General features: G+C 48.6%; 1 protein-coding gene across 1 annotated transcript; it reads right to left on the reverse strand.

Annotated features, from left to right (window-relative positions):
* Positions 1–252: 252 nt before the first annotated feature.
* LOC144148611 (uncharacterized) lies at positions 253–13,831 on the reverse strand. Its single transcript, XM_077680121.1, has 4 exons — positions 13,419–13,831; positions 4,445–4,776; positions 1,776–2,703; positions 253–439 (listed from the first exon to the last, which is right to left on the reverse strand). The coding sequence occupies exons 2-4, from the start codon at positions 4,752–4,754 to the stop codon at positions 253–255; spliced, it is 1,425 nt and encodes a 474-aa protein (XP_077536247.1). The 5' UTR covers positions 4,755–4,776; positions 13,419–13,831.
* Positions 13,832–14,229: the final 398 nt, after the last annotated feature.

Raw genomic sequence — 14,229 nt, forward strand, 5'->3', positions numbered from 1 at the left:
TTTTCGCGTAAAAATGTTGAAAGGGGCTGGATACACTAATAACCTCTGTCGTCTCTCTCCGTAAAACGTGAAGGAGAGGGTATCGTGGTGCTTTAAGAGGCTTTAGACTGAACTTCATTCATGTTTGACACCGTGCTTGTCGTCAATCTATATCGTGCAGTTGAGCGCGCCCAGAACACTGAAAATGTCGATTCTCGCGTTGGTAACACAGACGTCAAGAAGGAAAAAGCAAGGCTTAACTGATCTATGCTTTTATTCTTTGGAGGCCTTCTTCGCAGATTCATTGGCGACCTTGTGCTTCACCTTTCCGCTTCCCGTGTGCCTGCCTTGTTTCGTTGGTTTCGCGTTCTTTCGGCAGCGGAACACGTCGCACTTGCCTTTCTTGACTGCCTGGAAGAGAGTTTTAAGGCCCAGCCTCTCCGCCCAGGCATCGTTGACTCTGAAACAACAGAACCACACACGGCGAGCGTCACCAGGTGTCGTTTCGACTTTCTAGGACAAGGACGTTTGGGCAATAAAATTGCTCACGTGAGTAGAAGGTGACAAAATAATGTAAGGAGTAAAATTTCAAAACATTTCGTATTTCCCACTTGACGAGCCCACTCTCATTTTAGGACCAGTACATGAACACTACGATCATTCATTCATTCATTCATTCATTCATTCATTCATTCATTCATTCATTCATGGCAAAATGGGAGAGACAACAACCGATGATACGACTGAAGCAAGAGTTCTAGGATTTAGCACCCCCAATTCTGACACCAATTCTCAACCGGAATTTTGAGTCCATTGAGTGTAGTAATTGCAGTGGGATTTGCAGACTTGTTGTTTGGAAATTTTAAAATAATCAACCCTTTTTTGTTGTAAATAGGAGACCTTAACGTTGTGTTGAGGTTTGGGTTTCCTGGTTGAACATTATCGTAAATATAGCGCAAAAAACAAACATTCATTTATTCCGGAACGTGTTTTAAAAGAAATTCCAGAAACTAGCACGCATTCTTTTCACGGGTAATTCTAGAAACCCTGCTTTACACTGTTTTTTGTCGATGTACTAACGCACATGCTGGCCATTTATCGTCCCTATCACCTTGTTGGATTCAGCCTGCGCGTATTCAAGCCTCACAGCTCCACAGCTCACAGCCCCAGCAATTGCGCCATTAGATCGTCCCCCCCGCGTGCTACCTTGCTTTCGTTGTGGTACAACGGTCACCAAAGCGGTCGGAACTGAACAGCTCGTTTACTCCAAGGCGTGGCTGGGAAGATGTCGTGCAGGGGAGGGGGGGGGGGGGGGGACGGAGTAATCCACTGCAACACCTAAAGCTTGCCGAACTCCGGGCCACATGCCCCGCCATCTTCCCACCGTACTATAGTCACAAATGCCACCAGGCACCAGAATACCAGCGTTTTAATGGACTCCTTCCTCCACTTTTATTGAACTCCCCTATGACCCATCCATCGCCCCGTGCTGCTTAGTTCAGAGCACAATGTTCACAATCGGAGCACAATCTTCTTGGCATGCCTCTGCGGATAGCGTATCGGTGTTAGAAGCTGTAACGCCTACGCACGCCGTTGCGAAGTTAGTCCACAAAGGGATATCTGCTTCTAAAGCGGTGATTTGAACATTTCCGTTTCTCTACTTACCACGACTCGCCAACTGAACTGTGTCTGTGATTCTTTACCTACTGAAGGCGAGCCACTAGGAGCTTGCGTGAGACACTGCTGGTTTCACGCTTGTAAAACCTCAGTGTATTAAAAGGTCACCCTGGACTCACAGTGTGGATAAGGTGTAGAAGACCTTCTGCACAGGGAGGGAGCCCGGCGCTTTTCCCTCCGCTGTCACCTCGCAGAAGATGCGTTGCATGCAGCGCGGGTCCTCGAGGCTGTTGACGCCGAACCTCGCAATGGTGTCTAAGATGGGATTCCGGTAGGCGGCTTCCCGGCGCCTCCTTCCAGCGGCACCAACGGCACCCACGGCGGCCACGGGCAAGTTGATCACGCTCGGAACTAGCGCCGCCATCAGCAATCCCAGAGGCAGAAGGCCCAGCAGGAGGGCAAGCGGACCCTTGCCGCTGTGGTGCTTCCGCCGATGGAGGTAGGGAAGGTCGTTGTGGTCCACATCAGGGTAGCCGAAGTCGTCCGCGTAGTCGGCTGCTATGTAGCCCTTGTAGTCGTAGTGGTCGCTGGACGCCGTTGCGTAGCCCTTGTCCACGCCGTCTTTTCCCTGGTTGCCAACCTTGAGGTTTTCGTGGTTCAGCAGGCTTGAGACCTTAGAGCTCTCGCTAGTGAGAAGTAGAGGGTTCCGAGACGTGTAACCGTACTTTGTTTTGACGTAGGTCGCCGGTGACGCTTCGGTCGAATCGTAGTCACCCTTGATTGCGTCGTTCCTCGTCGAGTAACGGACCCGGTCGGCGTCTTCCTCGTCGTCTTCGTACTCGTTGGAGGTGTAGTAGGCGTTGGAGGAGGGCCTGGACGACGACGGCGAGGCGTGCTTAAAGTCTGCCGAACCGGTCTTCGAGCCGCCTTTTTTGTTCTCGAAGTAGTAGTCGATTGGGCTGTACGGCAGGTTGTACGCGAATGGTCGTCGTGTTGTGGTCGTGGTGGTTGAGGACGTCGCGTAGTAAGCAGCTGCATATGCCGCCTGGTTGCTTGAAGGGCCGCTGTAGACAAGATTTGCAGAGCTGGGTCTATGAGTGCCGTACGCTGCAAAAAAAAAAAAAAATTACAGCAATGTTGCTTCTTGTTAAGTTTACAAAACATGTATTAGGAATATACTGCTGCGGTAGTGCACAATAGTCGCGAAATACCCGATTTTGAGGTTTTGCCAATCACGCTCGTCCGCATCCAGCCCGTGATGTCATCAGGAAGACGATTTTAATTATGTCCTGCTCTGTGCAACCTCTTAGAATCACTGAAACGGTGCCTTTAGCTCCTTTTGGGACCATAAAAGTCTGATAAAGATATGTGTTGACTAAGCGTTCCTGTTCATTTTGACCTCAAATGTGCAGCGCAAAGGAAAAAAAAAGCGCGAGAGGAAACAAATGCGCCCAATAGACAAACGCTGCTCCCCGTTCTTGCTTGTTGTATGAACAGTTTTATTTTTATTCTTTATTTCTGCGAGTTTTATCATTATTAGCTATGTCCCCGTGCCTTATGGGAGTTAAATGCTCACGAGCCGGGCGTGAAATTGCGAAGCACCGTCTTAATGCGCAACAGTAGCGACTGCATCTGCTTATCATAATTATGCCCAAAATGGATGCGTCTGCAGAGTGATGACAGAAGCATGACCTGAGAGGTATTCACCGCCTTTCAGAAATTCAACCACGATTTGGAGCCAGGGTTCAATTGTTACACACCTTGTGCATTCTAAGGCAATCCTGCCGTTCAGGAGGATGGCTTCGTCAAATTTGAGCACCCAAATTTCTCAATAGACCGATACACGCAGCTACCGGCGAAATTTGGACGAATGACGGAGTCGAGTATACGTTTTGACTCGAAAGTTCATTCTGCGCTGCGGCGTTACACAGTGCAAGCATGCCGTTCTGCACTGCGCGGCGCCACAGCGCATATAATTTTTGAGCCAAATGGTGTGCCCATTGCTGTCACTTGCCGATTTGGCTTTGTTGCCTCTCGAGATCATTGTGGTAAAGCTGAGCCACGGGATTGCTTTTGAATGTACTGAGCGCAAATGTTACATTCTGTGCACGATAGACGGTACCTTTCGCTCGTCCAACTGAATTATAACGACCCCTTTACAATAACAGCTCAGTTTTTAGAAAATGGGGGCAGCAAGACCGTAACAGTTAGGCTGAGACACTGGGAATCCGTTTATTGCGAACTCCCTTTTTAATCAGCATAATTGGCGTTACTGTTGTTCTTAAAGGGATACTGACACAAAATTTTGAAGGCCAGATAACTTCGGAGATAGATTGGTGTGAACACACATAAATCATCTGCAAAATATCAGCGGCAAACACAGCCTAGAGCATAACTAAAATCAATTTTAAAGTGTGCAAAATTCAACAGAGCAGCCAGCGGAGGACCTCGCGCAATCGACATCCGCTGTATGTGGAGTAAATAAACAACATCCACACGCGTCACGAGTTTGTGTTGGCCGCTTCCGCAATGCTGCCGGCTCGCCGCTCCGATCGGACGGCGGTGCTTCTGCTCTCGAGCAACGATAGATCCGATCGTTGGCGGCAGAGGCCCGGGATTTCGTTGGCTCATCGGGCAGCTGGCAGCGACCTAAGTCCTAGAGCGATTCCAGGCACACTATTTTTATTGCTTTTTATTACTCTGGACGCGAAAACACGCCGGGGACACGAAGAGCCCACTGGGCGAGCCGCACGGTCACTGCGCAGGCGGCAGCCACGGCCGGGAATCAAACCTTCATCCTTGGCCTCAGCAGCACAACGCCTTAGCCACCGCGGCAGGGACAACTTACTGTTCTTGTTGGTCGTGTACTCCGCCGCAGACGGGGAGTAGCTGGTGGCGTGGTTCTTGAGGTAGCTGGACGGGGACTGGGTGGTCGGGAAGTGGACCGTGGAGGACGGCAGGAAGCTGCTGGTGATCGGGAAGCTCCAGGAAGCGGAAGTGGCGCCCACCTTGGTCGGGCTGGCGCTGCCGTTGTGCCTGGACGTGGCCAGCAGGCCCACCGTGGCCGACGACGATGTGCCGCCACCGGAGGACGCCACCGGCCGCCAGCAGCAGCAGCAGCCGCCCAGGAGGAGTAGCGACGATGCCCAGGGAGCCATGGGGAGTTGTACTGCCGGAGTGCTGGGCGAGAAGGCGACTCTGTCCAAGCAAAAAAGTATATATAGCAACGAACTATTATCGGTTCGTGCTCCTGGAACGAGGATTATGCTCCAGCATGTTAGAAAAAGAAAGTCATAGGGCACCTAAGCACTCCTTCCGACAGTGGTGAAATAATGCTTGACGTAACCCGAAAGTTCTGAGGGAGTTTCGTACAAGCAAAGTAAGCTATTTATATTTAGGTAGGTATAGGTTCGTTGTGGGTAAGGCGCTAGAAAGACGAAAACAGACCTACACTTGTCTTGTACTTGTCCTGTCTACTTACTTGCCAGTTTTCATCTATGTGGCGCTTTAGCCACCATAAAAGGAGAATAGTGCAGTTGGAAACAAACTTGGGTAAATTTGGGTCTGGGATTCGAACTCTGGTCCTCCGGAATGTACGAAAGAGCATGCATGTTCAACACCACCACCGTAGCTCGATGATTCCATCTGGACTCAATGACGGTGCTGTGGCCTTCTACCTATAAACGTGTGCTAGAGACTCTTGTGCACTGAGGCCTACAGGTGTAATGTCGGCATGCTAGCTACAGAAGAAGCAATTAGGGGAGCGACAAAGCACGTTCTATCTAACTGTCCCTTTTGCAAGGCGGAACGAAAATGGGTATGTGCCTGCCGAGTCACAGTAACGCGTCAAGTCATAGGAAGTGGACATAGCCTTCCTTAGCGACTTTACAGCGGCATTTGTATACGCATCCCAAAAACACCCCTTTGGCTGCGTCTCTAAAATACCTCAACTGTACTCCGACCGGATGGAGAAGAGGCGCCGCGCGCCTGTGCATCGTTTTGCGCACGGTGCCGACGGCGGTAAATCGTACTGAAATTGGGAGATAAAAACATTTCTTTGGCCTTGTATACGCATACAGTCGAACCTCGTTGTAACAAAGTAGTATCGAAACAGTAAATTAGTTTGTTATATCCGATATTTGTTGTAACAGTAGAGATAAAAATCGGCTTCAGCAAATCTACAATCTGGCTCGAGCAAAAATACTGTATAGAAAAGTGCATTTTTTAGACCTCGAATCCAGTATAAACAAGGTAACCCCTTCCTTTCTCCTTGTTGCATTTAAAGTTCAATGAACGGGACATCAGTACGTGAAATTACAACCGAACAAAGTTTACTTGACAAAACAGGCCTCCGTATTTATTTATTTGATGAAGGATGTGATCTTCATCTGGTGGCTACTCACAGCACTGAGCACGATGGAGTTTTCCACAGTGTCCACGAGCAAAAAGGCTTTTCTAGTCCTGCAGTTTCGGATGCCGGATGGTTCTTTCAAGTAGCTTTTCAGCCTCCTGGTCAAATATTTCTTCGTTACATCCGATATCGCGCGTGGCTCTCTCGGTTTCAGTTTCGTTATAAAAGAATTATTGTCATTGAAATAAAGCTTGACCAGCCAAAGTTCGTATTTAGTTCGCTATAGCCGATATTCGCTATATCAGTGTTCGTTATAACGAGGTTCAACTGTATGTTTTTGCCACCAGCTTTGATGAGTGCAAATAAATTTAATAACTATTAATAATGTAGGCATGACTGTATTACCTTATAGAAACTGCGACGTTTGCCGCAGCAACAGCCAATTGGACAACTACCACTAGAATGACGTAATTAAAGTAGGAAAAGTTAGCACAGGACCGTGGTAATTGGATGTTAATGGGAGAGGCATTTGCCCTGCTGTGGGCGTAGATAGGCTGGTGGTGATGATGATGAAAATAAGGACAATCGAAGAGAGCGTATTCAGTTGTCACGCATCTTTCACGGCGATTTGCTAGCTTCCCGCGTCACGAACATGTATAATATGTGGCCCAGTTGTTCCTGGCCTTTAATCTAGATGTTTTTCAAAGTTTTTTGGACTGCTCAAAGAGGGTTGCAGGGTCCCTTAAATAGTGAGGACATTGCATTCCGCGCAGTGACTACCCTGAACTTCTTTTAAATGCGTTCTGTGTGGGGAAAGCTTTCCACACTGGAGGTAACCATGCAGATAGCGGTGGGATGCGTTCTGAACAATAAAAAAGGAGGAAGGATTTGTGCCGACACGTCACCCACGCTGTTTTAAATTCCCTCACTTTTATATAGACTGCATTTCACCATCCGGATATTCGCCTGCCGGAATTAAGTCGATGCATTTTACCCAGCCTTGCTTCGGTGGCGCCGCCAAGGCGCGAGTTGCAAGGAGCTGCAGAGGCGTAGTGCCATACCCTCTTTCCACTGCACTTCCATTCCTTCCCCTCTGTTAGCGCCACTCTGCGTCCCGCACCTTCAATTCTTCTCTTAATATACTGCGTCCGTGCACGCTATCGCTTTAAAAGGTATAGTTTACCAATAAATGAGCGGGCAGTTGCTCCAAGGCCATCGCACGAGGCCAGCGTTCGGCGACGTGGCGATGCACACCGATGCGGAGGACGCTCCGGGGTTCGGACCCAAGTCGAGCCCCAGCGCAAGGATGAACGGGTAAGCGGGCCAAGGGTGACTGCATGCGGCCGCATCCGGGGCAATCGTGCGCGGGCAGCGTCAAGTAGCGCGGAACGCCGCCGCCGGCACGACCTTAACCGCGGCGCTCGCGTGACCAGCCGCCCTTCGCGGACGCCACGACGGACGGCGACGACGACCACACCCGGCGGCGACAGTGACCCAGTAGCCTGCAGCGCCGACCCCGCGCCTGGGCTCTTCTCCGCGCTGTCTCTTGCACGCTCCCGCCTTCTTCGCTCGCATGTACGCCGTGGTCGTCCAATTTGCCACCCTTACAACTACCAAGAGTGGGCTGACTGCACTGCTGCGCGAATTACGCATGAATTGAACGAGGTCGCCGTCAATTTTCAAGCGGTGCTTGCAATCCGAAAAGCGCTGACTTTCAGCGTTTTCGATCGGATGCTACGTTAAGGGGGCCATGATGACAAAATACAAGCTTGGTTCAAGAAAAAGACTTCTTTGTCCATAACACTAATGTCGATGTTACAGCAAACTTCAGACTAATAACGGAGACATTAAGGAAAACATGTGAATGTGGTGACTCCCCAGACATTTACAGTGATGTGTTCATGACGTCAGGGAATCCAGGTGCAATCAGCGGGTGATTGCACCTGGGTGATTGCATTTCCTGCTTCCGGGCCCTGTTTTAGATCCTCCGAAAATATTTGTTCACATGAGGGTTACTTTTCTGCGCTCAGTCCGGCTCCAAGTTCTTGGAATGTGAGAAGAACATATTTAGCACTGAAATAATAACGTTTGGCATTTGCAAGAAAGATGATGGTTGCTGCTATTGCTATGCTTTTCTAGTCGAAGGACTCGTTAAAGGCACGTGAAGTGAGGGCAGGGGTCTGGTGTATCAAGTTGGAGCTTAATCTAGATTCACAGCCCTGGCACACGAGAATGAGGATGAAGATAGCATAGACACAACGAAATGACAACTTGACTACCGCAACCTAACAATCAGCAGCAGATGAAGGAAAAACAGGACCCGAAAGAGCTCTCCGAAAAAAAGAACCTAACTGAAACGCGCGTTAGTAAAAAAAAAGTAAAAAAAAACACTCTACTATTTCTTTCTAAACAAAGTTGAGAGGAGCGCGAAAGCTTTCTTACATCAAGAGTGCGTCAAAAGTGCGTCAGTCAAAACCTTCGCTGAAAGTGCGTCCAATCGATCGTCAACTGTTCCAAGACCCAAATCACAAACAAAGAACAAATTCACGCAACAATTTTTCGCGAGCTAAGCAAACGCATCTACGAACGATCGAAATGTATCCCTATACGAGGTTTATGAGACAAAGGTTTACTATTGTGCTCCTTCTTCACGATCGGGGCGTGTATGGCCTTCTCTGGAACCTTTCTCGCGGTATTCAAGTAAATAAAAAATACTGTGTTTGATTTCTCTGTCATAAGAATCGGTAAAACACGAAAGTGAAATGTGCAGCGAAATCTGCAGCTGAGCATGATTTGCGGGTCGGCGGCTGTCTTGTGGGTGTGCTTAGCAAGCGACGTCCTGCTGGCGGGTCGATTCGGCAAAGATGTACTGGCGTCACTTCCGTGACGGATATGACGTCAGTGAAATCTTGGTGTATACGGGCATAAAAAATATAAAACCGGAAAAGGAACAACCCTAAGAATAACGTACTGTTTAGTACTGAAGGTTGCTTCCCCGCAAGCAGATCCTGTGTGTAGGGGTGCACCCTTTACAGGCCGCTTGCTCCGTTGTACTGGCGTCACTTCCGTGAAGGATATGACGTCAGCGGTATCTTTGTGTACCCGAGAATAAAACACTTTCGTGTTTAAAAAATTTTCAAAGCGTAGATCATGATGACGGCGCGCGATGAGCAGAGCGTGACGTGTGTAATGCTGTAGAAAAGTGAAATAGAGTTCTTTGCGACTGCCTGATAGCCGGTGCAGCGCTTTGGACAGAACAAGTGTAGAGCTACCGTAAAGTTCCGAGAGAACGCCCTTGCCCGAAACATCGCCCACTCCCTTTTTGGAGCGAAATGTTCAATTTACTAAAAGACCGCAAAGCTCGTCCGGCCCCTGGAATCGGGCTAGCTTCGACGCCTTCAAAAGCCGGGGGAGCTCCTTCCGCGAAAATATCCAGCGACCGCGAACACCGCCGATGTCTCGAGTTCGAACAAAACCGACACAACCTGTCCGGCTTTTTTACTTGGTATCTTCGGTCGGCGGTGCGGCCATTTTTTTGGAGTCTATCGCACGTGACCCGAAAGTTCGCCCATCCCGTATTTTTCACTTGATATCTCTGTAGTTTGGGTGGACGTTCTTTCGGCACTTTACACGCAATATATAGTTTTGGCGTTTTGTGGGGCAAGTGTTTTTTTTCTCTCGCCTTTCATTTTCCCCCTGCCAAATGTGTTTTCGCAAATGGACAGTTTATAGCCTTTTGCGCCAAATCGTTTTTAACCCCTTCGTTGATGTCGTCCTCGGTAGCTCTCTACTTTCCAAAGAAAAACGCCATGGTGAGTAACGTTGCCGATAAAAAACATTTGATAGGCTAAGCTCCAGCAATAACTGAAGACAAGGTGGAAAGGGTCCCGAAAGGGATCAAGAGAGGGATATCTGGGGACAGTGACTCAGTAACGTGGAGCAGCTAAGAGGTGTGCAACGCTACTTCGGGAAAACTTGTGACACATTAGATAGGATGTTTCAGGATCGTACAGTTCAGCGCAGAAAATAGACAGGAACTGCGAAAAGACACGACATAAGTGAGTGCATTTGGTCGTGTCTTTTCGCAGTCTCTGTCTATTTTTTGCGCTGAACTGTACAAACAATGGAATACCAACTAGGCGAATCGATCAAGTCACTAAATCATGCCTCAGGACCTGCAAATCACAACTGGCCTGGAGATGTCGCAAAGAAATATTTATTCACAAAAAGGGCCATACGTAAGCGCATAAAATTTCAGTCGCTTTATATGTGTTCTGCGTGTATGTCCAAGTAATTGTTAACAGCTAAACTAAACTTTCACTAACCTGTAGGATACGCTGTATTAGAATAAGCTATTCTAAGTAGGCCACAGCAGGGCAACCGATGGATCCGCAGAACATACCAAATCTCGGTAGATCACCTGGACTTATAAGAAAAGGTTTTACACAGTTTGTTGCAGTCACCGTTCGTTCCTTGCGCCGGCGTACGCAACAGAGACAATAGAGGTAAGGATACTTTCATAGGGCTCTTGGCCGGCATTTGCAAAGAAATAGCTGACAAGGTAACCGTATAACGGTGTGAAGTTCCCATTTAAGGGTGGCGTAAGAGAAGGATACAAAATCTTTACTAAAGTACTTACGCCCTGATTACAGGACGTACTTAGGAAGCCCGGTTTAGACATGTTAGGGACAGAAGTAGGCGGTGTGCATCAACGTCTTGTTCACTGGTTTAAGGGATGTTCTGTAAAGAATGCTTTAGGGCCTCGTTTTGTTTTCGGGTAATCGGGGGTTGCAAGTTTGTTTCGTTAGTGGAACTTGCGTTAGATATATATGCAAATTACTCTCTCGTAACTTTTGGCTTTTTCACCCATCTAAATTGTTTATAAAACTAAGGCCCCGTGTTTACAATGCAGATAACGGATCATCATCATTATCATCATCATTATTATCATCAGCTTATTTAGGTCCACTATTACGGTTGTAGATGAAAGTCAGCAGGGAGCACTACTCCCCTCAAACTGCGAAACGTTGCTGGAGAAAATGAAGGAGTTGGGATGTAGTATAACAAGGGAGCGTAATAGAACCGGAAAGAAGACGTACAAGGCAAAAAAAAAAGACAAAGATTACTGCACCTCACCTTACACCTGACAGAGATGAAACAAAGAAAGCCGGTGGGGCTTTCTATAATACGGCACTGCTGCAGGATATCACTATTGCACTAAGCTCAAAATATCGATGAGCAGGCGGCGAGTTATGTGTGGACCTTATAAAAATAATTCAGAAACATCGGTACTGGTGACGCAAATTCGAATGACGAGTGCAGGTAAATTGCACGACCAAGCTTGGTACGGAGGCCCCGGCGCTCTTCTCTGCTGCTTCGAAAATGATGGCGGATCGACACGCCAACGCTTTCCGGGTTGAGTTACGCGTGGATCTGGTGTTTCAACAGCACGACGCCTCCGCATTACGTACTTGCGGGTCGCGTGTTGTGGCAGCCATTTTACGTCACATTCTAAGCTGCATTGAATGTTTTTTTTTGCCATTCCGACGACGCCGATGTGTTTTAAGACCGCCATGGGCCTCCGGCACGCGGTGGGCACATGCTGCAGCGACGAAGCATGGTTTGAGCGTTCATCCTCTACCACCAACGGCGTGGCTTCGTTCTTCTACCACGCGCCAACGTTCACTTCAGCAACAAGTACACGAATAACGTCCCCGAGAGCCACGTTTTGATTATAACAATGTCTTAAAGAGGAAAAATACAGACGTGGCACGGCAGTAAAGTCAATACGCTAGTGCACTTATAAATATATCAACAAAGCTGCAACAATGGGCCGATCATATGCTGTTGCCAACAGTGGAATGAAGGCTCGATTCCACTTGACGACGTGAGCGAAAAAACCGGGTCATGCGACTGGGGCGGCCGCCACAGAGGTGCTCATATTTGCCCGTGACACAGTCGACAGCGACTACGTTTTGGGCGAAGCTTATTACCCCTGGTACAAACCCAGGAAACTCCAAGTAGCGCCCCTCTGACCTTCAAGCTGATCCAAGGTCTCCTGCGACGAGCAGGAGACCTGCCTTCCGTTTCTGCTTTGCTTTTGTGGCTTTTTTAAGCGTTTATTGCTTAAACCGAAAGGAAGCCAGCCAATAGCTCCCGCATTGCTTCAATGACGTAATTTGAGCTTAAAGAAGGCCAGGTCCGCGAAAAATAAATTTTTGAGCGAGTTTCCAAGTAAGGGCATAGAGCAGTAATTCTTAGCTAAGGTACTCTGTGACCCCCTATTCTATGTACTGAATGTGTTTGTTGACTACTCTCTGAATGCATTCTGGATTTAGAAAAAAAGTTAAGAAAAGTGTTGTAGGGTCCCTTTTATAGGGCTGTGTCGCTCTGTTTCGGGCAGAGTAAACGAATTTTATTAGGGCTGTACCAGGGTGAGTAACCGTGGGTTTGGAGCGAAAGCGACATATGACACAAGCGTTTACTCCAACACGAAGAGCCTTCAGGCTTTCTTTGCGGCTTTGGAGTTCACGAGGTGTTCATGAAGATGTTTATCTCTGTGGTACACGCACGCCAAGCAAATTGACAGTCAGAGTGGAGTCGCTGTTTCAGGTTGCATAAAGCAGATAAACAAAAGGAAAAAGAAAACAATCATAAAGGTGCGAAGTTTCTTACTACTTCTTTGATTTTCGAAACATTGGGAACTCAACGCGAACCAGATGCATATATTTCAATGCCCTATACATTCACTGGGTTTTTACCAGATAGAAACATTGCGTGCAATAAAATCCATAATAAAAGCTGCAATAAATGGCACTATAAAATCCAACAGAAAAGATTCCATTACTATTCTCAGTGGTTGTTTCATTCGCACCTTGCCTTTGCAGCCTTCAGGCCCGAGTCATCCCCTCGTATGCACAAACAAATATGGAAAAGGGAAAATTTGGACAACTGCGTCTCTATTAAATATCGAGGTCGCATAACGAAAGAAACAAGAATAACGAGGAGCAAGGCTCTCGCCTACTTAAATGGAGTATCTGTGCGTGACCTGGATTGTATATAGAAATATAACTACTTTTGCTGTCATATACTTGAACGCTAGCGTCTATGCGACTGCATTGCGTGGTATCAAAGATCTGTACGAGAGAGCAAGTTCCCGCTGTGTTTCTCGAAAAATGTAAAACCGCTCATAATCCCCGTCTTCGTCAGCATACACAGCTGCACACCAGCGAATCGAAACTGCAGTCTGGGAAACCGGTGTTCCGTTGTGAGTTTCAATTTGGACATCATTCTCTGAAGCAATCCTCTTGCGACTAAGTGAACGCAAAATGCGGTTATGGGTTCTATTCGACACAGGCATAAACCGCGAGCTGCTTCCTTTTCGAGGTGGCATTATAGGGCAAGATTTTATACCTCAAGCTCCAGGCTCCCAGCACACGCGAGTAAAGTGACCAATGGACTGCAGACTTACCTTAACTTGTAACAAACACTCGGTGACAAGAGTTTCAGGTACGTCCTTGGGATGGAAACCCGTGGTGCTTCTTTTCCGAGGTACAGATGTGAAGGCGTCCACGTCGCGGTCTCTTGTCCGGCCGTAGAGCCCGATACCGCCCGCGGTATGTCCCCTGGCCAACCGACGAGTGGCGACGACAGCGGAGAAGAGAGCAGGCAGGGGAGGGCGGGTGTGCTGTGGAGCAGTAGGCCGGTGTGTGCACGCGTCGACTCGGCCGGGCTGGCCCGAAGAAAAGGTGCCCGCTGTTCCACTCGGATTGTCGTGTCCCGGACGCGAGGGTGCCATTGTACGGCTGCTGCCTCGCCTGCCTCCACTCCACCGTCACCCTGGCGCTACCGCCGCCGGTGTCGTCGTCGTCGTCTGCTGCGCGCATCCTGAGAGGAGGAAGAGGAGGAGAGCGTTCCGCATTGCCTACCTTCCGAAGAGATGCAATGCGTGCTCAGCGTCACTCTAGTAGAGCGCGGCCGCACGTGATGGTTGAAGCACACCACGATCATCATTCCTCACGAGCGCTGTCTCTTTTGTTTCCTTGGGCGCTCGTTGCCGACGAGGGGAGCTCGCGTTTCACCGCCACCCTGTCACTGCGCATGCATATGAAGGCGTCGCGCAAGGTATAACGCGAGGCGGTGGTCGCCGCCCGCGTTGGTGTCCTGGTGAATCCACGTCTGAACGAGTGTTGTGAGAACGGAGGTATAGAACGTGACAGATCATTTATCATGTCCCGGGAGTGCGTCCTTCTGTATTAGCATCGTATTTATAACGCCTACCA

This window comes from Haemaphysalis longicornis, unplaced genomic scaffold (assembly GCF_048455015.1).
Source record: "Haemaphysalis longicornis isolate Haplotype H1 unplaced genomic scaffold, Haemaphysalis longicornis Haplotype H1 scaffold_8, whole genome shotgun sequence".
Lineage (NCBI taxonomy): Eukaryota > Metazoa > Arthropoda > Arachnida > Ixodida > Ixodidae > Haemaphysalis > Haemaphysalis longicornis.